At 27.3% G+C, this 24,037-nt stretch overlaps 1 protein-coding gene across 1 annotated transcript; it reads right to left on the reverse strand.

Moving 5' to 3' along the window:
- Nucleotides 1–207: 207 nt before the first annotated feature.
- On the reverse strand, nt 208–22,335 carry LOC112684733 (chromosome transmission fidelity protein 18 homolog). Its single transcript, XM_025556379.1, is given in 20 exon segments — nt 208–352; nt 2,491–2,548; nt 12,210–12,286; nt 13,142–13,344; nt 14,122–14,252; nt 14,346–14,496; nt 15,461–15,645; nt 15,714–15,825; nt 16,710–16,778; nt 16,845–17,081; nt 17,150–17,346; nt 18,021–18,172; nt 18,237–18,377; nt 19,029–19,278; nt 19,356–19,439; nt 19,532–19,655; nt 19,881–20,037; nt 20,848–20,947; nt 21,079–21,248; nt 21,890–22,335. Coding segments are annotated over 20 exon segments (2,787 nt in total). The 5' UTR covers nt 21,978–22,335; the 3' UTR covers nt 208–251.
- Nucleotides 22,336–24,037: the final 1,702 nt, after the last annotated feature.

The raw sequence follows: 24,037 nt of genomic DNA on the forward strand, positions 1-24,037 counted from the left end.
TAGAACGCGATAATTGTTCAGTATGATTCGAAAAATAAAATAAAAATAGGTACTCAACGTTAAGTTATGCGAAAATAAAGTGAGACGAGATTCGGAGGATTAATAATTTAGTAGACTCAGTGCTATTTTCATATGATTAGTCTATATTTCAAACACACATAAAATAAAAATAAAATAATAAAGTATTTAAAAGTAAATTGATTAATATAGATGAATAAAAAAATATATTGTTAGTAAAATAAACAAAACAATCAATAAAGATCTTTCATTAACACTAATTTTCTCACCGCGTTGCTATAGCCTTCTTTGAAATGAAACCAAACATCACTTTTAACGATTTCGTCTCGAAATTCTGCAACAAAACAAACATAATGACGTGTAATATATAATTAATAAAATGTTTTAAAATTAGGTGCAGAAATTCTTTATCGCATCGACATCTTAGTGTTTTTTTTTTTTTTTTAAAGAAAATGGAATCATTTAAAAACCAGGTCGATAGACATTCTTCCCTCCATCATTTTTAATAAAAACGACGAGTTCTTTTCACCGTTAACCTATTAATTTTAAACGACGAGGTAGATACATATTATATTTACGGTACATAAAAATCCGTCGGTAGCTTTTGACATATTGTCGGGATTCACCTCGAGGGCTGAGGGTTTTAATCGAGCAAACAGTGAGCACACCGCAAACCTGTTATGATGAAAACCAGGATGAAAACCGCATTAATAAAACAACCTCGACCCGCCGCTGTAGCAGCAACAGCCGGTGCTCCACGTCTCATCCATGTGTCAACACAGAGCATATCGGACACGAATCTCATTACGTCTATAGCATATAATAATAATCTCTCGAAAACTGTGTGCACAAACAGTCGGGACGCAGTGCTCTTGTTTGCGAATGCGTAATTGGCTCACCACCTACACACGAGGCGGAGTACACCACGACAATACGATGAAAAAATATTCACATAGAAAACCCAAACTCAGCGATTAACGAAGAATTTGAAATATCTAGTACATATCCTCGTATATTTATACATTTAACACGCGTTTTCAGGAGACAAAAAATAACACGACTAAGGTTCAAAAACGGAAAGATTCAACTCCATAGTGTCTCCACAATTCGCATATTTTTATTCTATTATTAATACGACTTTTCAGAACATATTTACGAATAACACCTTTTTTGGTTCGTCATATATAATGATGGATGATGATGATTCTTTTGTCACATCGAAAACGGAAAACGTTGAAATCACAACCGTATTATTAATTCACTCTACTATAATACTAAAGTTTACCTAAAACATTACCTATCATCTAAATATTACAGTGCTTCGCAAAAGTCGATTAATTATTGTTTGTGAAACGTACACAAATAAATTAATATTGTCCTTTGTCACAAAAACTTTTCAATACAGTTGTATTAAATGATTATCAATTCAAATATGTATGGTTTGAATTGTATGAACATTTGAATTTATTGTATTTATTATTATTATTTTCGTTCATAGAATTTCAACTAGAATAAAGAATGAAAGGTATTTTTAATACCTTTGTCTGTATCTACTATAATTATTATAAATGGTCAACTATTATTAAGTACAAGATGACAAAAATGATAAAAATGAAATTTTATCTTTTGATAAGTATTAAAACGGGCCAGATAAAGCAGGGGCTCATGTAGAAATAAGATAGGGCTAAAGGTGAATTATTTTTTTCAATATTTGAGATTAATGTATCATTGAAAAACGATTCTGAGCAAATACTAACGTTATCAAGCTTTTTGTCTAAAGCAGTTTACAATATGATAATAGTATAATATTAGGTATATTTATTATTATATTATCTACCTAATTACTTCATAATTAATTTATTAAAAGCAACTTTAAGGAATAAAAAAAAAAACTAGTCAATTTTGTTGTAAATTATAATCCGTAAAATATGTCATTTTTTATTTATCCGTCTGTTTTTCTCTATTATTTTGAAAACTGGTAAATTTTTAAAAAAAGTTACATTTCAAATTCACCAAATAGACGAATTTTTTTCAATGATCAAACCTCAGTTCCTTTTGGTTGAAATCGCGTAGACATAAAAAAATAAATAAAAATGAAAACACATCATGGTAGAATCAATACATTTCCTCGCTCACTCAGAATCTAAAATGAGTAAGCTAAACAATTTGATATTTTTCTACAATTGATAAAACTCGCTTGCGTCATGAATTATTAATACAAGTCTGTAAGTTTAAAAGTGATACAATAAAATGCATGCATGCATGCGGCAATAAGGATTATATATATAAAGCATATATAGTAAGAGATATCGTCAATATATATTACTTATACGTTCAACAAATAGTAACTTGGTTATACTGCAATGGATACAATACTGATTATTTATATAGAGTATTTTATTTTCGATAATTGTGTATACCTAATACGCTTTTGTCATATATGTATAGTGGTCGTTAATTTGACCAGCTTACCTTTGTGTTTGGGCGCAACGGGCAAATCGATTTCACGACCAAAAAAGTCTTTCTTTTTCTGAAAAAATAAAAATAATAGAGTAAATAAATAAATAAATGTTTTAAGTTACATTAAGGTTTACGCGGTGGGAACATGCAAGCACAAACGCAATAACAAACATGGACGACGTCGGCGGTGGTGGCAGTACCCTTATTTAAACGACCGAAAACGGAAAAGAAACCGCCCAACCACAGCGGCACTAAAGCTTGAAAATGAACACACTATATTTATATATATATATAAACTATGTGAGTGTGTATACTTATATATATATGAGTACGAGTATATAAATATATATATATATATATACTATGTCGTTTTTATATACGAGTGGAGTTTAATTGATTATAAAATGTATTACTGTGTTGGTTCGGGTTAAACGACTCGTATACAAACCGTATATGGCCGGCGCGCGTGTATATATTTATCCATTTGTATATATATATATATGTATATACAAGGTCCCACCAACAACCCTTAAAGTCGGCGTTTTCCCGTCCCCGAGTCTATAATGTAACACGCGCGCGCGTGTGCGGGACGCTAAAACGGTTTAATGGATCGAAAACCGCTGTGGACCGGACGTGATAGCTAAAACGTATAGAACTACTTTATATCAAAAAGACCAAAGGTCAGTATAATGTTGGGTCAGGAAACGCTGTACGGGTAAAGTAAGAAACTTGGCGCCTTAGCGTTGGATTTATGACCGATAATACGAGGAGGAAAGTGGCGAGCGAGCGTCTTGAGAAGGAGATAGCAAGACGGAGGGGTGGAATGAGTGAGAATGAATGATAGGTGGTCGGGGCAGAGCCGTCGTACACTCGCGCTTACGAGAATAAGCTCGGGGAAGACGAGGGGAAGAAAAAGATGAAGATAGTCCCGACGACGACGACGCCCCAACCGCCAAACACTACTTCTCCCACCGGAAGTGACGGTCAGTAATGTCCGGCAATGTTTTATGATCACTATACAAATGGGTTGGTGTTTCTCACACCAATACGCAGCCGACGCTACACATCGTCACCGGTCAACGAATACTGCGGTAACATTTCGGATATTGTACGGACTCGGATCATCATTAGTCACGATAAACCAAATGCGATGGAGTTTTTCAATACCGTTTATAGTGAATGAATACAATTATACTTTGCACAAGAATAACCGATATTTTTTAACATTTAAGTGTATTAATTTAAATAAATTGAGACGAATAATCCGTAATAACAAATGCTTATAAATATATTGTTTAATTGTTTAGCTTGTTAACGAGTTTAACATGAACAATTGTTTATAAAAAAATTTAAGCAATTAATATTATTCTCATATAGAATATTCATTTTAATTCGAAATAGCAAAAATAAAAATTTTTAATTTCAAATTTATCTTATATCAACATCATAAATAAGAAAGAATAGTTAAAAACTTTGAATACAAGCTATACAATAAAAATATGAGAAAAGCTGTTCGATAAGATATATGTACCCTACAAGATTTAATAAGTGTATTACTGAAACCAAGTTACATATTTTCATATAGATAAGATACAACTGAAGATAAACGTACAATCAATGAGTTTTATTTAAATTTTTCAAACAATTTAAATTTTGGGGGAAAAAACCAAGGATATTGAAAGAATCTATAAGGTATAATTTTCGATCAATTAAGATGGTACATGGAATACTTTTAATGCAGTTATTATCAGGTGTGTGAATAAGTCTTTCCCGTTTTTTTTCAAATTTTGAGCCTTTATTGTGAAAAAATGGTTACAAATGAATTATTGAAAGTATTGGCCATCGCTAGCTACAACTTTTCCCCATCTTTCTGGCAACATACGAATCCCGTTGCGAAAAAATTCGACCGGTTTGGCCTCTATCCAGTCATCCACCCATTTTTTGGCTTCCTCGTAGGAATGGAAGTGCTGGTCAGCCAGGCCATGCGTCATCGATCTGAAGAGATGGTAATCAGGCGGAGCAATGTCTGGACTATACGGCGGATGGGGTAGGACTTCCCATTTGAGCGTTTCTAAGTATGTTTTCACCGGCTGTGCAACATGTGGGCGAGCATTGTCATGTTGCAAAATAACTTTGTCGTGCCTGTCGGAGTATTGTGGCCGTTTTTCTCGCAGTGCGCGGCTCAAACGCATCAATTGTCGTCGATAGACCTCGCCTGTGATCCTTTCATTCGGTTTCAGAAGCTCATAGTAAACCACACCTAGCTGGTCCCACCATATACAGAGCATGAGCTTGGCGCCATGAATATTTGGCTTGGCCGTCGATGATGATGCATGGCCGGGTAGTCCCCATGATTTTCTTCGCTTCGGATTATCGTAACGGATCCACTTTTCATCGCCAGTCACGATACGATGCAGAAAACCCTTTCTTTTATGTCGCTGAAGCAGCTGTTCGCAAGTGAAAAAACGCCGTTCGACGTCTCTCAGCTTCAGTTCGTACGGCACCCAATTTCCTTGCTTTTGGATCATTCCCATGGCTTTCAAATGCTTGGAAATGGTTGTTCGGTCAACTCCCAATGCTTCAGTAAGTTCTTCTTGCGTTTGACACGAATCTTCATCAAGCAAAGTCGCCAATTCTTGATCTTCAAAGATTTGCGGCCGCCCGGAACGCTCCTTGTCTTCCACGTCGAAATCGCCACTTTTGAAGCGTCGAAACCATCCACGAACACTTGAATCATCGACATAACCTTCTCCATAAGCTTCCTGAAGCAACCGATGCGCCTCGGCAGCAGATTTCTTCAAATTGAACCAATAAAGTGAAACTTCCCGCAAATGACGTCGACTCGGCTCAAATTTCGACATTTTCACGATTACAAAAATTTATGATGCGAAAAAATTTCAACTAATGTGTTAGTGTGGAATTGTTGACAGATGAATAAGCTTTGATTATGACATATGTAACCATTAAATACTCGCACAGTATTTGTGGCACCATCTCTTACAAAAAACGGGAAAGACTTATTCACACACCTGATATAAAACCAATTTATTCTATATATTTAGCTTTGGATTTCAAATTTAATGAAATTTAGTGCTTAAAAAAAAGCTTAAAAGTTTGCATTAATAAAATACTAAATTTATTTACATTTATTTACAGTATGAGCAATAATATTTATTTAAATAAAAAATAATGCAAATTTACCCTACCACTATAATTAACAGAATGAGAAATAATATTATTAGCAACCCTCATCGAAGTAACATTTTAAACGGATAACAATACACCATCCCGCAGATTAAGATTAATAAATTAACACTTTAAATAGTAAATTAAAAACTGTGTAATTATAATTAACTAAACAACATTCATATAAATTAATAATTACCACGAATAACTAAATCATTAGCTTATAACAATTAAATCATCTACTTTAAACTAAGAATATAATTTCAAACAGTAATGATCATAGTACTATACAGAGTAAAGAGTATTAAAAACAACTTATGCAGAAACGAAGAGAATATTATTGAACATTACTCGAATGGCTTATGAACTGATTCCATGAAAACATTCTAGTTAAAATGTACAAATAACAATTATTTATTAACGACTTATAACTGAATATCTATGGTTCATTCAAACAATAGTCATCAGTGTAGAACATAATTTACTGTCGATATATTTTTAAAAAACAAAAAACAATATAAGTAACGAAAATTATTTTCGGTCTGCTATTATACGTTTGAAACAATATTACTTAGTATTAAACTACACAATATACGCGTTAAAATTTTAACTAAAAGGATCACCAAATGCTTAACGACGACGACCGTGCAACAGGGACAAAAAAATTAGATGCGTCGGAGTAACGGATGTAAAATACAAAATTACAAAATCTAACACGGGAACCATAAGCAGACATGTAGATATAATTTTATATAAAAAGGAGGTTTAAATAATATAATTCTCTCCATCAAAAATTAAAACCATACACAAAATAGAATAATTTTTAATTTATTTTCATACATTAAAGATGGAAAAAATCTTATTTTTTTTTTTATTATCTTTCACTGTTTTATTTACATTTTAAATAAATATAAATAAGATTACGATTTATGGGCACATACAGAAAAATTTCGATGGTATATAGCCCAAGAAACTCCTTCTTTGGACACTCTACTGGCCATGCGGGTAGGTGAAGAACGACATAAGTACCCACTGATGTAAATACTACGTGTTTAAGTTCGGTTTCCTACGTGTTTAACTGTAAACTCTTTTTCACCGCAATGTGTAACAAAGCACCCGCGCTTCATACATATAGGTATATTGTTTCTACACAAATGTGTGTATACATATATACATATTTATATCTAAAATAAGTACACCACTGCAGCGCACCCGGTGCGACGACGTCGGTCGGAGGACAAAAGATGTGCACACCCGACCACCCAAAAGCTATATATTTTCTTAAAGAGAGAGGGAGAGAAATATCATTCCTTGCCGGCGTGTTTTGCACACGTAAATTATATAGGTACAACAGCCCACCAATAGACGGCGAACAAAAAGCTTCCGTTTTCCATGTGCCCTCCTTACCCCGTACGGCCGCAGGCACGTCGTATTACCCCTCGCGCTAGACCTCCGAAAAAGGGGCCGGTCGAATAAAGTCGCGGTTTGTATGCGGCGATCGAAACATTAAACCGGCTCTCGAAGTATAGGGTTTGCGGTCGGAAGTTCGACGTTACGAACATCTACAAGGCGCGTTCTTGCCCTCGATTGGCTTTTTTTTTCATCGCAGACGAAATTATAGTACGTAATATGCTTCAGAAGCGAGTGTGTGTACCGTTTCACGTTTATAATATCATAAGAACGGTATTTTTTCGGGATAACCTTTGGCGGAACGCACATCTCATTAAAAAGCAAAAAAAATAATAATAATAATAATAAATCACACGGCCTTTCCGGTACTCCAGTGTATATGCTGTACGCGCGGCGCTCAGCAATAATGCAAACACCGTAATCGCAAAGTAGTTCGTTATACAATGAAAGAAAAAAATAGCAGAATGAGAGAGAGAGAGAGAACGTTCTAAGTACGCGGTAATAAAGAAATAATAAATAAAATAACATGTAGTCATCGTCGTTGTAGAATACATACGAAAACACACACACACACACAATACGAAGGCAAGATTAATTACAAGTCGAGGGTTGAGTGGCAGCGCTTTTTTTCCTTTTTATGCTCTTTCTTTTTCTCCTTTTAACCCTACCCCTCAGCCATCGGAAAGAAACGAACAGAGAGAAATAGAGAGAGAGAGAGATAAAGCCCTTTTCAGCTCTGCATCACCGCGATTACACTAGGACAACGGCGGCGGCGATGAAAGACGCGCGACTTAATGACTTTGGCGCAACTAAGAGGGCGTGACTCGCGCGCGTCCCGTCTTTTGTGCGTAATACACATCGTTACCAGACAATTAATATTGTATAAAAGCTATCCGCGTAATAAAGTGCATTATTTATCGTCCAGGCGGCGATGACACGGCACACGAATAGGAGAGCGAGGCCTCGGTCACGGACGTTCGACGAGCCACGCTCTTAACGCAATCCTGTAATGTGACGCTTGTGAGTGTTAGTACATATTGTTGCGGCCGATACCACCACCCGCTTAGCCCGACCGTAAGTTTTTATGATTTAGATCGACCGCGGCATTGCGTTCGTAGGTGTGCATTTATAGCAAAGATATGCATAAAGTTTAACACGAAAGATGTTTTTTCCGGAAGCGTATCGGTCGAAAAATCAGAGAAGAAAAACTTACGTTTGACAGATTGCACAATATTAACCGGGTAATAGTTACAGAAAAATCGTACGAAACGCTTGGTGGGGTTGAAAAAGTTACAAAAATATAATGAGCCCGTACTTCGAGCGATTTCACGTTTTTAACATACATTACTCTACACCGATACGTGATATCCCGGTCGTCACGGTTATCGCAGCACTCAATCGCCACATGCTTTATCTGTGGTGATTTGAACTGGATTTTCGCTCTGCGATTGGATTCAACCAACTCGAAACAAAGATTAAAAAATAATATTTAATAATATAAAAATACATGGATGGACGTAAAACTTATAAATCCAAGTTCCCAGTGCTGTGATTTAAATTTTTTGTGGGCAAGGGGTTTAGAATAAAATGTACGCAGGCTTGTGTAAACATTACCCCATATCCATGTTACCAAAAAACCACGGATTAGGCGACCCTTACCATTTCTAAAAGTAGTCCAATGTTTAAAATGCACCATAAATTGTTTATTTACTTTTTTCACATTATACTAATGTGAAACTACATCAAATAATAGTAGTGTTAAAAAATAAAACATTTGAATCCGAAACACAATCGTAACCACAAACCATAGATCCATCATCTATTTTTTTTTTTTTTTTGAATAAACAAATTGCTTAGACTGAAAAAGTTAGTGCGGTAATAAAACTGTAAATGTACACAGTGCTGATAGTATTTCAAATTTTTTTTTATGATTTTTCAGTTTTATCGCTGCTTGAGATACGTCACTTAACCGTTTCATAAAAAGTATACAGTTAAAGAAGCTTAAAGAGCCGTATAATATTATCATTGATAATAGATTATATAAAATATATAATGATAATATTATTCACCACGACACGAGATCATTTATTACTTTAAACATATATACGCTGACCTTTTGTACAGTTTTAATATATTAAAAATCAAATAAAGTATAAAAGTCAAATAAAGTAAGTAAGTAAAAAAAATAATTTATCAAAGTCTATATAAAAAATATCGTGGCGTAATAAATTTCCAATAGTTTGCTAAAAATGACTAGAGAAACATGGATGAAATTAAAATAACGCTATATATATATAATGTCAGTCTAATACAAAATATTCAATCAATTATTCGTAACATTTGGAAAATAAAATAAATATTGAGGGATTTAAATTATACAATATAGAATTAATCATAGTGATAGAAACTACTACTGCATGAATTTGAACTATGAATATTTTCAATGTATGCATAACAGTACAAGTGTTACGAGTTATAAACGTAAATAGTAATAGAAAAATATACAAATTAACTCATATCTGTATAAAAGAAAATCATAGAATTTTATTACAATTCATTTTGGAAAATAAATTATATTTTCAGCATTTAACTAATTTTTACTGTAACTTCGATATAATTAAATCAATAAAATATAATTCCATTTGCTATATAGAACTAAAAATGAGTAATTTTAGTTTGAAATGCAACTAACATAAGGTTGTTTTATAAGTGAAACGTCCATTAAGAGTTGAGTACATAATTGCAAGCACTGTAATGTTATTTTTCTTTTCTCATGTTAATCGGGTGTATTCACAAAGACTCCAGCGATGCGAAACGTTTGTAAATTGCAAACGACTACGACTCGTAGTATTAAGACCATTAAAAAAAGGAGTTCGCCAAACTTATTTCAATAAAATTTAATATAATATCAATCATGTGGTTCATCATAACCATCATTATCATTACGAGAACTATAATAATAATATACTATATAATCCCACACAATCGGAAACAAGAAGGGGCACGAGCAAGTGCACAAGATGGAAGTGGATGCATGTTAATAAATCACAAAGCAATACATGGTATAACTGTCGGGTACACACTATTAGTCAAACAGTTACACCCTTTTATAGTAAGTAGGTATTGTTATCGTTGTAACCGACCCTCGCTAGCGGAGATCGTAAACATCGAACCACCACCCACAAAATCGAATAGGGTGTTTTGTCCAAGTACATGAAAATACTACAAAACACTATTAAACGACTATATTGGGGTGTGATAGTCTTCTAGACAAATCGTTTATCGGCCACTTAAGAGTGATTTTTGAATAAAATTCTAAACATTAAAAGTAAAACTATTCATATTTACAAACTAAACTCACGCCATTAGTAACTAATAAATTTAATTAAATTAGTATGTGTTAAATATATATACCTACACGTATTTACGTTAATTTATCATTCATAAGTTATTCAATTATAAAATGTATTAATTTCTAAAAAATAAATCATATGCGAAACTGCAACTGAATGTAATATTTCAAAATATATGATTTCACCAAATGAATTCAATTGGTAAAATAATCTGACTGTTAACAGTCTTATTTAAATTTTAAACTAATACCTTTTGTTTTAAATGTATGATATAGCTAAGAACCTAAGCAGGAATAAACATTAAGACGTTTTAATATTAACTAATGCCTACAATTTAAAATTACTAAAATGTTTAAACATTCACAAAAAAAAATTATATAACAATACAGACCAGTGTATAATATATATAGTAAATGAACTCAACGTTACTTGTTTGTACAAAATATTGTCCATAAAATACTGAAAGTAATGAAGCAAATCGAAATGTTCTACTTGGGTGATTTCTTCCCTAAGTATTAAACTGTAATCATAAGAAAATATTGCCAAGAGTTTTTCTATAAAACCATTGTTTACGGACATTTAACAAATATTCGTTTAAATAGCGCTTAACATTTTAAAAGTCTGAAAAATGATTAGCACACTGATGTTTTCGGTTCAGTGTTACTTTTAATCATAAAACATAATATATATATAATATGTTTAAAGAATTACATTGTAAGGCACTTGTAGTACCTACATTTACCTAACATTTCTATTATAATAGGTATTAATTAATTTACCTTATATATAACTATTCAATGAGGAAAAAACAGCAGATTTTTAATTAAATTAGTTTTATAATTTCAAACAATTTAATTTTCAGTTTAATTTCTTTTTCTAGATTATGTAAAGTGATAAATTTATTGATTCTACAGTGATATGTATATCTTTTAATAAATAATGGGTAAATTGTTTATTTTATACTTAGAATTTTTTACATTTTCGCATAACCAAACTTAAGTTACACTTAAACTTTCAATGCAATACTATTTAAATGTATAATAGTTATATTACTATGACATCTGACCTAGTGATCTATAAATGTTCAAAGTACTCAACTCTCAAGAAATTGTAAAATATTGGAAAGTTTTTCTTATAAATCAAACCAGGATGGTTTAACCTGACATAGGTTTCAGCTTAACTTTCAGAAGTTTTTCATTTTTTCTGAAAATAACTCTATAATGGAATCAATCCTGGTTAATTTTTAAAAGATAAATGAACAATGAAAAACTTTTTAAACATAAGTTTAATCTGAAAGAAAGATAATATAGAAAACTAAAATGTATATACATATTTTCATATATTTATCATTTTAAAATCAATAAATTTCTTGTTATATTCAGAATCTAATACATAATTAATGTATACTTAATCATTTTAAATTATATCATACAGATATAATTTAAATATTTAAATACAAACAAATTTTTATACAAAATATATTTATCAGTAAAAAATTAATGTAAACTCAATTAAACATTAAGACAACAAGGCAAAACTACAAGTTACTAAAGTGACAAAAATTTAGTCTAAGATGCTCAATAATTGGTAAAAAAAAAAAAACTGGGGAATTAAAATTTAATTAATAAACAAAATATACCCAATTGCAAAATTCCTAATTTTTATATTAATGACTATAAAAATAATAGAAATCTGATCCATAGACCATAAATATGTATACTAAAAACTCAAAATTTATATATAAATTATATTATATATAAATTTATATAGAACAATACTTACAATAGTTCTGGTTGGACCAACAGCTTTGGGTGTAAGTTTTTGTAAATGATTTGGTGTTATTTGCTTATTCTGGGTACCTAAAATAATGATATAACTATTAGATAAAATATGTTACCTGAAAAATGTAATACTTCATTTTCAAGCACTGAACTTTAGAGTAAAGTAAAAATAAAATATTAACCATCATTTTTAAGTTATTTTATTTATATGAAAACATGTAAAACTTATAAATATTCTTATGTCTTATATAATAAATATTCAAATTCACTAAGGTATTTAATTTAAATAGTTTAAAAATTTGTAAAAGTATTAATAATTCAGTAATAATTTTATATATTTTTAACACTTATTTTTTTAGTCAGTTAAAATTAATGAGAGGAGTTAATCCAGTCATACTCTTTTATAGAAATTTGCTTTTATCACGTTTTTATTTATGTCCTAAGTTTTATTATTGACCACCTCATATTTAAATCTCACAAGTATTTAACATTATAATATTAAGTTTCAATTAATCGTTTAATTGGCACATAGTTACCAAAATTAACCATTTGAAAATAAAATAAACTAAAAAAATCTACTGTATTAAAATTGTTAATTAAATAATATTGGACACAGAATTAAAAGAATTTTTAATGAAACTAATATAGTAGGTGTTTTAAAAAAACTTAACACGACAGAACATGTGTAGAAAGCAAAAAATAAAATAGTAAACATTGAGGAAGCCAAATTGAATAAAACTAAAACAGAGGTGGAACAATCATGTAAAAGATCTGAAGGTCCTAGGAATCAGAGATAGAGAAAGGCTAACATTAGATAGAGATATGATATCGCATAGCAGCAATAGGACTAAATGGCCTCAAATATACCAATAACAATAATAATTAAAATTATTAAATTAGTATGTTTTTGTATTTGTATTTGTTTTCACTAACCTTTAACACTTTTTGGACTAGAAACAGACTTTTCATTATCATCAAATTTATCAATATTTTCAGTGGCATTAATAAACTCTATAGGAGGCATTCTTTTCCTTAATTTTTCCAATTCAATTTCTCTAGAAACAATTTGTTTTGAAACATAGCTAGGAATTGGAAATGTTTCTAAACCAGGAAATTTGACCGTTTCATCAATACGACTAAAGAAAAATAATTAAATTTCATTAATAATTCAGTTATTATTCTAAATATTGAGCAATTTATTTTGCATAGGTCCTTAAATATTTTAAAAAATAATGGGTACTTCACATAAATTAGCTAAATAGTTATTCATTTTTATATTACTAACATACAATTTATTAAAGTCAGCACTAACTAAAATGTAAGTAATCAAATAATCAAAGGTAAAAGTAAATTATTAATATCAAAAAAAAAAAAAAAATAAAAAAATTATAATAATAATAAATATACATTCTTATGATAAAATATGATAAAAAATATATTTTTAAAAACCCATATTAATGAATATAAAAAAAATATATAGTTTATATAAAGTTTAATATACTAAAATAATAAAATATTATAAAAAACCAAGTATAAAAATAGCTTTTTTGTTTTGAATTTCTATAATTTTAAAAATATACATTTAAATAAATATAATTCAACTTAAGTATATTAATGAACTACTTAAGATAGTAACAAAAAATCTCTTTATCGATGATTCAAATTATAATAAACTATAAATCTAATGGAATTTATGGGTTTCAAGAATAATTGATATGTCTCAAATTAATATTGACTTTAAACTATAAGAAAATTTACTACAAATTATTATTTTTAATAATGCTAATTGATTCAAGTTTGACATTTAACAGTTAGCAACACTGTTATGGAAACTATAATTATCTATAAACGTAAAGTTTTCGTTTAGTGTTTTTTTTAACTTATAAAAATGTTAAAATTAATAATCTACCTACGGGGTAAGTACAAAATTAAAAGATCCATCAGCATCTCTTTCTTGGAAATAGTTTAAGCCATAATCAATCATGATATTAACAACTTTTTCAAGGTCTTCTTTTTCTTTTTGAGTAAATAATTGGATACTTATCTACATAATAAGAAAAATAAAATGATTTTTAACTATATTAACTAAGGAAAGTTATGTTTTAATATATATATATATATATATATATATACTTACAGATCTAAGATTTGGAATAGCAATATGCATAATTAATGGCATAGTATCTAATAAAACTTGATCACGGTGAAGAAATGTTCGAATCCTTGGGATAATACCAGACATTATTTCATCCATAATTTGTTTATGTTTTTTTTTTTTTAATTGTTGCCTATAATTATTAACAAATATGCATCATATATAATCATAATTTTAAATAGTAATATATATGAATACAATTTAAACAGGACACTATCCTTATTCTCCATCAATACAGATATATTTCTAATACCTACTTTCATATTTTCATTTACTTCTTAGTCCAAAATATGCATTTATTTACCTAAGAAATTATCCACATATTTCTGATAATTAACAACTTATTGTTATTTTTCATCTACCTTTCTACATTTTTTCAATTATAAACTCATTTATTTATTTTTTTTTTTTTAATTCACTATAAAATTATTTCAAATCAAATTGAATATAGCAACCATAAAACAGAATAACTTTAAATATATGGAAAACTGTGAATAAATATTTTTAACTTGTAAATTAATTATTCATTTTTATATTTAATAATAGTTCTATATTAATATATAATGGCAAAAAACAATAATATACTTAGATAAAATTAAGTCTTATGAATGTGTAACACATTATATGTGATTCATATATATTATGATGTATTTAAATTTTAATTTCTTAATTAATTTTCATGTTTTTGTTAGATGAGAATAGAGATTTGGAATATTTGAATACATCTTAAACAGTTATATTAACCAATAATACAAATTAGAATTAGGTAAAATTAATTGGTTTTCAAAAGATTATGGTAAGTAAATACCAATAATTCAAAAAGAAAATTGAATTTGCTTATAAATGTAATGTAAAGATTATAATCATATTATAAGTTTGATTATTAATTTTTTATTGACTTTAAATAAAATTTAATATTTATTTTTAAATAGATGTATTTGGTCACTCTGTTTTGTGATACGTTTTACATTTATTTCAATAAAATGTTCACAACTTTAATTCACAGTATTTATTTTTAATCAATGTATAATACTTCATTTTGAAATAAATTAATGATGGACAATGATAAAATATGTATAATTTAAAATATATTTTACATTTTTTAACTCACTTCATATTCTGCACTTGGATAAGTAATTTTAGGCCAATTAAACGTAGCAAATAAACAGTGCCAAGCAGCAAAACTATATGACAGGTATGGAAAAAGAGAATAATTTTGAAATGAGTTAATTACTCTAATAGTGTTGTCAAAATTACAAAACCAATCTAAACCTTCAGTAATCTAAACATAAATATATTAAATTAATAATATAGGTTTAGTAAATTATAGTAAATAATTGACATACATACATTTATTAATGATGAATTTTTGTGTTTAAGAACTAAAAAATTTTCAAAAACTCCTTGACTTAGCTTTTCATAGTCACCATAACTTTGAACAGTGTGTAAAACAGAGTTTATTCTAAAAAATATGTACAACTTATATCAACAAATACTCTAATAAGTTAATTTTCAAAAGCCAATAAAAATTAAATTAAAACTATGTTTACAGTAATAATACAACTTTGTTACATACATAACAATTAAAAAATCCGTGAAATATTAAAATATTTTTACGATAGAATTAAATTTTACTAATATCTCAAAAAATTAAGTCTCTGCAAATGTATAATTTAAATTTATAAATACAATTTTAAGCAAATTATTGTTTAATTTATATATTAAGATTAAAGTTTTGATTTTTTTTTCTTCAATAACATTAAAGAAATAAACTTATTTCAGTAAATTACCTATTAAAATTAAAAATATACTGAACTTTTGGTAATTCTCTATGATCATATTGATGTTAAAAATTTAGAAAACTAAAAAATCTTAACTTAAATTATTAATCAGTACTAATCTGTAAGAGTACCACTATAGGTATATTGAACAATTAAGATTTTACATAATACATTTATTAGAATAATACTATACACAATCACTTTGAAATGTAAAACTTAACCCACACTAAGGAACTTATAGTCAAAATGTGAAGAGAATATGGAATTAATGATGTAATAAAATATTTTGAGGAAATTACAATTTTTTAAATCATATATGGCTAAAATTATTTGAAGTTTTAAATTTACAGACAAAGATTCTTTAGATCAGATTTTATTAAACGTCGGTTTTCGACTTTTAACTTACTTTTAAACCTAACCATAATAATTGTTTAATTACATTTTTCTCATCATATTTAAATTAATTCATATTATTAAAAATAATATAAAATATTAATTGATTGATTATGATAATATATCTCTAACACTTATTGTATTTATTATTAATTTTAAAACAACAATTTACCTGTCTTTCATGACATTATTATTGCTTGAGTAACCATTACTCGTACTAGTTGAATTATTTTCAAAGAAACTAAAATTCACACAGAAACTTATATATAATATAATGCTACATTATAGTAACAAAATATAATATTACCTTTTCTTTATTTGAAATATTTCTTGCCACACAGTAAAAAGTCCTTTTTGCATATCTTTTGAGCCAATATTTGAATTTTTTATATGGGATAAACGCACCTGTTGATTTCTAAAGCAAGATAATGTTGACAAACATGATCTTATATCATTATTTGTCTTAGTGCTAAGTGCTGTCATTGCTCCCATATCTGTTTTAATATTTTCATAACTTGATATTTCTAACAATCTCTCAGCCAATCTGTAGGAAACAATTAATATTTTGACAATAATGCCTAGTGATTTATAACTTTTAATGATAAAACATACCTGATTGATGAAGTTTGAGGAAAATTTAATACTAAAGCAGATTGTCTTAAATTTTTCAAAGCTGGTACATAAATATCATTGCAAATACAAATTATTGGTCTTTTTAATACAAAACCTTTTTGTTCTTTTTTATCAGCTTTTTTTTTACGATTAACATTTTTTTCAGTAGCAAATTTAACAAGGTATTCAATTGATGACTAAAAAAATAAATATTTTCAATAAAAAAAGGACAAAAATTGCTAATATTAATGGTATTAGTGATTTATTAAAAATAACTGACTAGGATATTAAGTAGACACAAAAATAATTAATTAAATAATGCTTTCTGATTAAAATTTGATGACCTTAATTATAAAAAAAAATCTTAAAATGTATCTCTAACATAAAATACTAATATTTTCTTTGTTTGGAACTATATTTGAAATACAAAAATGTTTAATTTATTTTTAAATTAGTTTAAGAAATTGTACATCAATTAAATAATTTAAGAAATATGAAAAAGAAAGAAGAAAAAATAATAAAATATTATATTATAATAAAGAAGTTTAATCAATCATTAAAAAAAAAAAAATTAAGTTTAAATATTCATTAATTCATTTCTTATTTGCTCTTTTATAAATATATTATAATATTAAATAACTATAGGTATAAAATAATAGCAATAATAAAAATATATGTCTAGGTTTTTTAGCTAGTATATTTTATACAATTATTTCATACTTTATGTTGTATAATTTTATCATAATTTAGATATTTTTAAGTTTTTCTTATATTGCTTTTGTCATAGATATCATTAGATATACTTATAAGTTATTATAGATATTTTATACAAAATAAATAAGTAATAATAAATGTTCATAATTAAACTTACTACTGGTGCTCCATCAATTTCATCTAAAACTAAACAATTAGGTCTATTATCATTACTTAAAACAGAAGACATTTGTGTGGTAGCTTCTAGCTGTACTTTAAAACTGTTAAGGCTACGATCATCACTAGCATTTATTTCAACAACATTATAGCCTAAGAAACAAAGAAAAAATGTCAGTAATTGTTTAAATTCCATACAACTAAATTATTAATTTACCTGCTTGTCGTGCTACTAAATGAGCTAAAGTAGTTTTCCCAAGACCAGGTGGTCCACATAGCAAAGCTAATTTATATTTAGGACACTTATTTTCATCTAATTCTTCATCTAAGATTTGATGTTTTTTAGAAAAATATTTTCCTATATTAAAATTAATTAATTTTAAATAAATATTTAATAATAATAATAAAACATTAATATTTTTAATTTATAAATAAATACAAAAATACTTTACTAAAGAAAAATTAGGTTTTTTTTAATTTAAAATTATGATACTGAAATAAATGATATCTCCACGATTAATTATTTTTAATAGTTATTGTAATGTTTTTATTTTATTTTTAATGCATATAAATATTTATATAACACTTAGTTAATAATGCTAGATTATAGAATAATAATTTAGTAAATTTAGGACCTTACAGACTTCAGTAAGAAAATAAAATTTTAGTGTTAGAGAAATAGTGGATATGACAAACATAACAAATCATTAAAAAGTTATAAAAATTATAAATTAATATACCATATAAAAAAAACTAAAATTGATTTACTAAAATGTATTAATTACAATTTCAGTATTTAAATATACCAAAATAATACATATAATAAATTATAAACATAATGATTAAACATGAAAGCTAAAAAGTTACAAAAAAAGGGTAAATTATAAGTTTTTCATATTAATGATTAATAACCTAAATTGTTCAAGCTCAGCAAAAAAAAATATATATATATATATATATATATATATATATTAAATAATTACTAAATAATAAATAATAGAAAACTTACCAGCTGATTTGACATAGGCATCATTTGAAATTTTTTTTTTTTTATGTACTTCCTTATTGAATACTACTTTATCCCATAGTTTAAGCCAGTGCAAGAGAACTCTATTAGTACTTTCATCACTTAATAAATCTAAGTATCTTGTAGGCTTATATTTCTGAACCCATAATTCTACAGTATTGTCAATTCCATTTTCTATGACATTTATACTATTTGTATCTGTTTCTGATTGCATAGTCTTATTATTTTCAATCTTTAAAATATTTTTAAAATAATATTTATAGTTAAAATAAAATAGTATAAACTTATTGGATAAACAAATAATGAAACCTTTTCATAAGCACGAGCAATCAACTCATCTATAGGTTCTGAAAGCAATTGTACAGATTTTGTATGCCAAGATAAACTTGATATCTAAATTTTAGTAAAAAATATATATATTTAACTGAATACATTGAAAAAGTATAATGCATACATTGAATATGTACAATCGTAAAAATACATACTTCATTTTGTACCGCATCTTCGGATTTAAAACGTATGTATACTCTTTGATTTTCATCATCAGTTGCAGGAAAAAATGACCATGATGGAACTCTTCTTGATACACTTTCATATGATTGATTAGTACTAAAAAGAAGGTTTCATGTGAAATAACTTTATTTTTATTAAAACAAAATTATTAGATTATGTTTTTACAAATATTCAACAAGCAAACATTTACAAAACAAAAAATATAATAAAATTTACTGTCTAAATAATAAAAATTTAGGAAAAAATAAACAAATCAAAATTATTATACTTTTAGATTTAAGATGTCGTAAAATAATTAATTGTTATTATTTAAAATATTACTTTGTGCTATGGTACATAGCAGATGATAAAAAGTTAGATCTCTTTCCAGCTTTAAATTTTTTTCTTTCATCAATAATTTGTTTAATTAGATTTAGCTGTTTTGTTTCTTTGTCTGATAATGGCTCAATATATTTTTGACGCTTTGATACAGGTTTAACTAAAAATAAAATTATTGAAATATTACAAAACCTCATTTAAATTTAAAAATATTTAATAAGATTAAGCGGTCACATAGTTTACCACCTACTTTAATGATTAAAAAAGACAAATGGTTTTCTATATCAGAAATATATTCTCGAATCCTTAAAAACCTAAAACTTATTCTACATATTTAATCAACATTAAATTTAGAATCAAATTCTCTTTGAAATAAAAATAAATAGATGCACCTAATGAATTCTGAATTTAAGCATAATTATTAAACAAGACTGTTCCCAAAACTTGTTAAGCATTATAATTATAACGTAATAATAGTATGGAGATGCTAACATTTCTGAAAATTAATCAGGGTACTCCTTATCCTTGTATTTCCCCTCAAGTCAAGCACTGCATATAATTACATATAATTTATTACACTAATTATTGATTGAACAAACAATAAATGCACAACTATTTAAAGGTAGTTAAATAATATAATTATGTAAAATTAAAAATTATAAATATAAAATCAGATGACTTAACATTTTATTGCTTCAGGTAACAAGTATATAAGATTAAACCTTAAAAATCAACAAAAATATTTATTTTCCATAAAGTATTATGAAACACAATCAATCACATTTAATTAAAAAATATTTAAAATTTTTTTTTTTTATTCCTTACCTAACTATTATATTTGAATTTAATTTATAAAACCAACTGAATATCCTGAGTTTATTTTTATTTAATTCAAAAATTAAATGGTTAAAAATATTACTTATCATAATAATGTATAATGGTTATACCAATGTTTTAGTATAATACTTACACATTTCATCTTCAAAATCAATATCATCAACATCTCCAAATAAATCTTTATCATCCAATGGCCTTTTATTGTTAAGAGAATCTACAGAATTTTGTTGTACCTAAAATTGAATTATATTCTACCCATCAGTATTTCAACTATGATTTTTAATCTGTTAGATGACACTGTACTTACTTTATTCATTTTCAATCTCTTAATAGTTTAGGTACAACTAGTCATTGAATTACTTACTTCATTTTTAGTATTGTCATCCAGATTTAAAGAAACCACTGATGTCTGAGACAAAGGTAATACATCATTAAGGTCACTGGATGAATTTAAATTTCCTTCCAATTCTATATTATCTTGCGAATAAAAATTTAAACTCCTCTTAGAATCTTTTGGTGTATGTATTTTTGGAACTGTAAACAATATTGAATAGCACACATATTGTTATAAAGGTAAATACATATTTAAATATTTTACATATAGCAGTCTTTAAATGTATATTTTAATTATATATTATAAACACATATAAAATATGAGATAAAGAATAAACTTGTTTCATGTATGTATATTTTTTAAAAAAATGTATTTATTCAGTATAATCATAGGTATATAACCAAACCAAAAAATTCCTAATTTTAACTTGTCTTTTAAATTTAGAAATATAGCAACCCTTACTAAAATAAATATTTTTGTAATCTTACGAAAATAATTATAAATTATGAATTTAATGGTAATTTAAAGTCTTTTTTATTCTTCTTTTATTACTTATAATAGTCGTCACATTTCTTGCAACAATTATACGTAGGTTATTTTGATATATAATTGTAAATTACCTCAGTGTTTATATAATTTGATCAAGTATACTTGAATGGTTTTCATCAAAAACTTATATTAAGAAAAATTGAAGAAAAATTAAACTTATAAGAATTAAATATAAACAATATTTATGTCAAAAAACCAAATACTTTTTAAAAATTGTTACACATTATACCGATCAAACCTAATTCTGTGAACAATGAACATTTTTATTATAAAAATATTATAATAAAATTACCATCATTCTCAAAGTCCATTTCGTTCATCATTTCTAACTCATCGGCATGCATCATCTCATATTCTTCATCTGGATCTGGGTAATCCATTTCGTAGATTCTTCTTATAAAATAAACGTATATAAATGTAGTAGTAAATATAAAACGTTATAACTTTAAATATTGCGATTCGGTTTAAAATATAATTTTTATCAACACATTGTGTTGTGGTCAATAAATTCAATGATTTATAATGTTACCGATCAAATGAAATTGAATATTTCTGCAAAATGTTCGGTAGGCGATACGTATAATTTAATTTCCCGAAGAAAATATTTGATAATTAATTTAATAATATGTACGATCATAAAGGTAAAGAAATGGCGGCAAACTCTAATCTTTATCACAAGTCACTAGGGATATCATAAATCTAGACATTTATCAGGATGTACACAATTAGAAATAAATGTATCGTACCTAACATTTTACCACAATTAAAGGTGTTATGTCCCGTCAGTTAGCTCCAACGGAAGACAAATATGTTCGTAAATAGGAATGTTTAACACAAAAAAACACAGCAACCGACGAACTATTTATATATATTAATTTATCATAATGACACAGTATTAAGTTTTAATTATTAATATTAATGCGGACGACTCGCGTATGTTGTTTATGCTCGACTGTACTCGACTGCCGGAGCTACACCGGCAGATCGATGGCGACGGCTGTCGATGAAAATGCGACTCAGCATTTATGTACTTACTAACTATTAAGCAGTACTTTATAATAAGAAGGGGTTCTTAACACCCCCCATGTTAAACGGAAGATCATCGTCCATTACATAATTTTGGGCAATGATTTTCCTGTACTTCGCTTGTTGTTTATTTTACCTTAATGTTATCTAAATTTATATCTTCGTAGAGCTTTTGTATCATATTTTTTTCAACATTATGACAAATATTCTTAAATCTAATATACATTAAAGTATACTTAAGCCTACACTGATGATTGTTATTAATGAAAATGTGATATAAAAAAATCTTTGCTGTTTTTCTGCATCATCATTATGTGTGTCCTGCAATTTACTGTGTAATTCCTTTATTGATTTTGCATTCTCGTTTAATTTTATTAAGTTATCTCTTATTCTATTTTCTTTTACAAAAAGTGATTCATTTGAAATTTTATCTGCTAGGTTGATATGTGATTGAAAATTTATAGTAAAATTTAATTGAGGTACAAAATCTGCATTTGTTTTGGAAACAATTAACCTTTTAGACAATTTTCAAACTGGCATGTTTACAAAACTCTATGCAATCAAAAATAAACTGCTTAAATAATTCAGGAGCAGGGGCCCCATCTGTGATATGAGCACCGATTACTTGTTTCAAATTCTTCTTTACACTACGTAGTAACACTAATAAAAGTTTATTTCCAAGTTTATTTCCATTACCAAGAGTAGTCTTTCCATAACGTTTACCACGGTTCTTATCATATGATTCTTCACAGCTAATTTCCATTTCATCAAACGAAAAAACACAGAATCTGTCTTCTTTCTCCAACTGTTGAACTTCATAGCTTAAAGGTTCTAACATTGATTCAAACAATCCAAATTCCAATGTAAGACCCTGTAGTCGACGAGTTATGGTGCTATAACAGGGTAAAGGAAAATGAATTTCTCTTAAAAATTGAAAACCATGAACACCAACAGCAAAACGAATTTTTAATGCTTTCATAATTGTTTCATTGTCCCATTTCTGTACTAGTGTTTCCTTAGTAAGCATTTTTATTTGCTGTTCAGTTAAAAATTGTTTCAAAGCCATCTCCCTGTCAGCAGTTTCTTTTTTTAATATTTCAAGTTGTTTTTTTAATGCAACAATTTCATTTACATACTGATGGCAATTAATACTCTGTAATTAAACATGATATAGATATAAGTATTATAATCATAATACAAGGTTACTCTATAAGTTTTTTAAGCTAGGTAATAAAAAAAAATTATTTACAGGAGCTATTGTTTTAAAAACAGGGTTAGGAACAAGTCACTTTTTTAACTTAAAGTCACTTATTTTAAATATTTTTTATTATTATATTTATTATTTAAATTGCTTTTTTGTTATTTTATTCAGGTTTTTAATAGTTATGTTTTTATTTATTTTACTCAGTTTATT

The sequence above is a fragment of the Sipha flava genome, unplaced genomic scaffold, assembly GCF_003268045.1.
Source record: "Sipha flava isolate LNK unplaced genomic scaffold, YSA_version1 257_pilon_pilon, whole genome shotgun sequence".
In the NCBI taxonomy this organism is placed as follows: domain Eukaryota; kingdom Metazoa; phylum Arthropoda; class Insecta; order Hemiptera; family Aphididae; genus Sipha; species Sipha flava.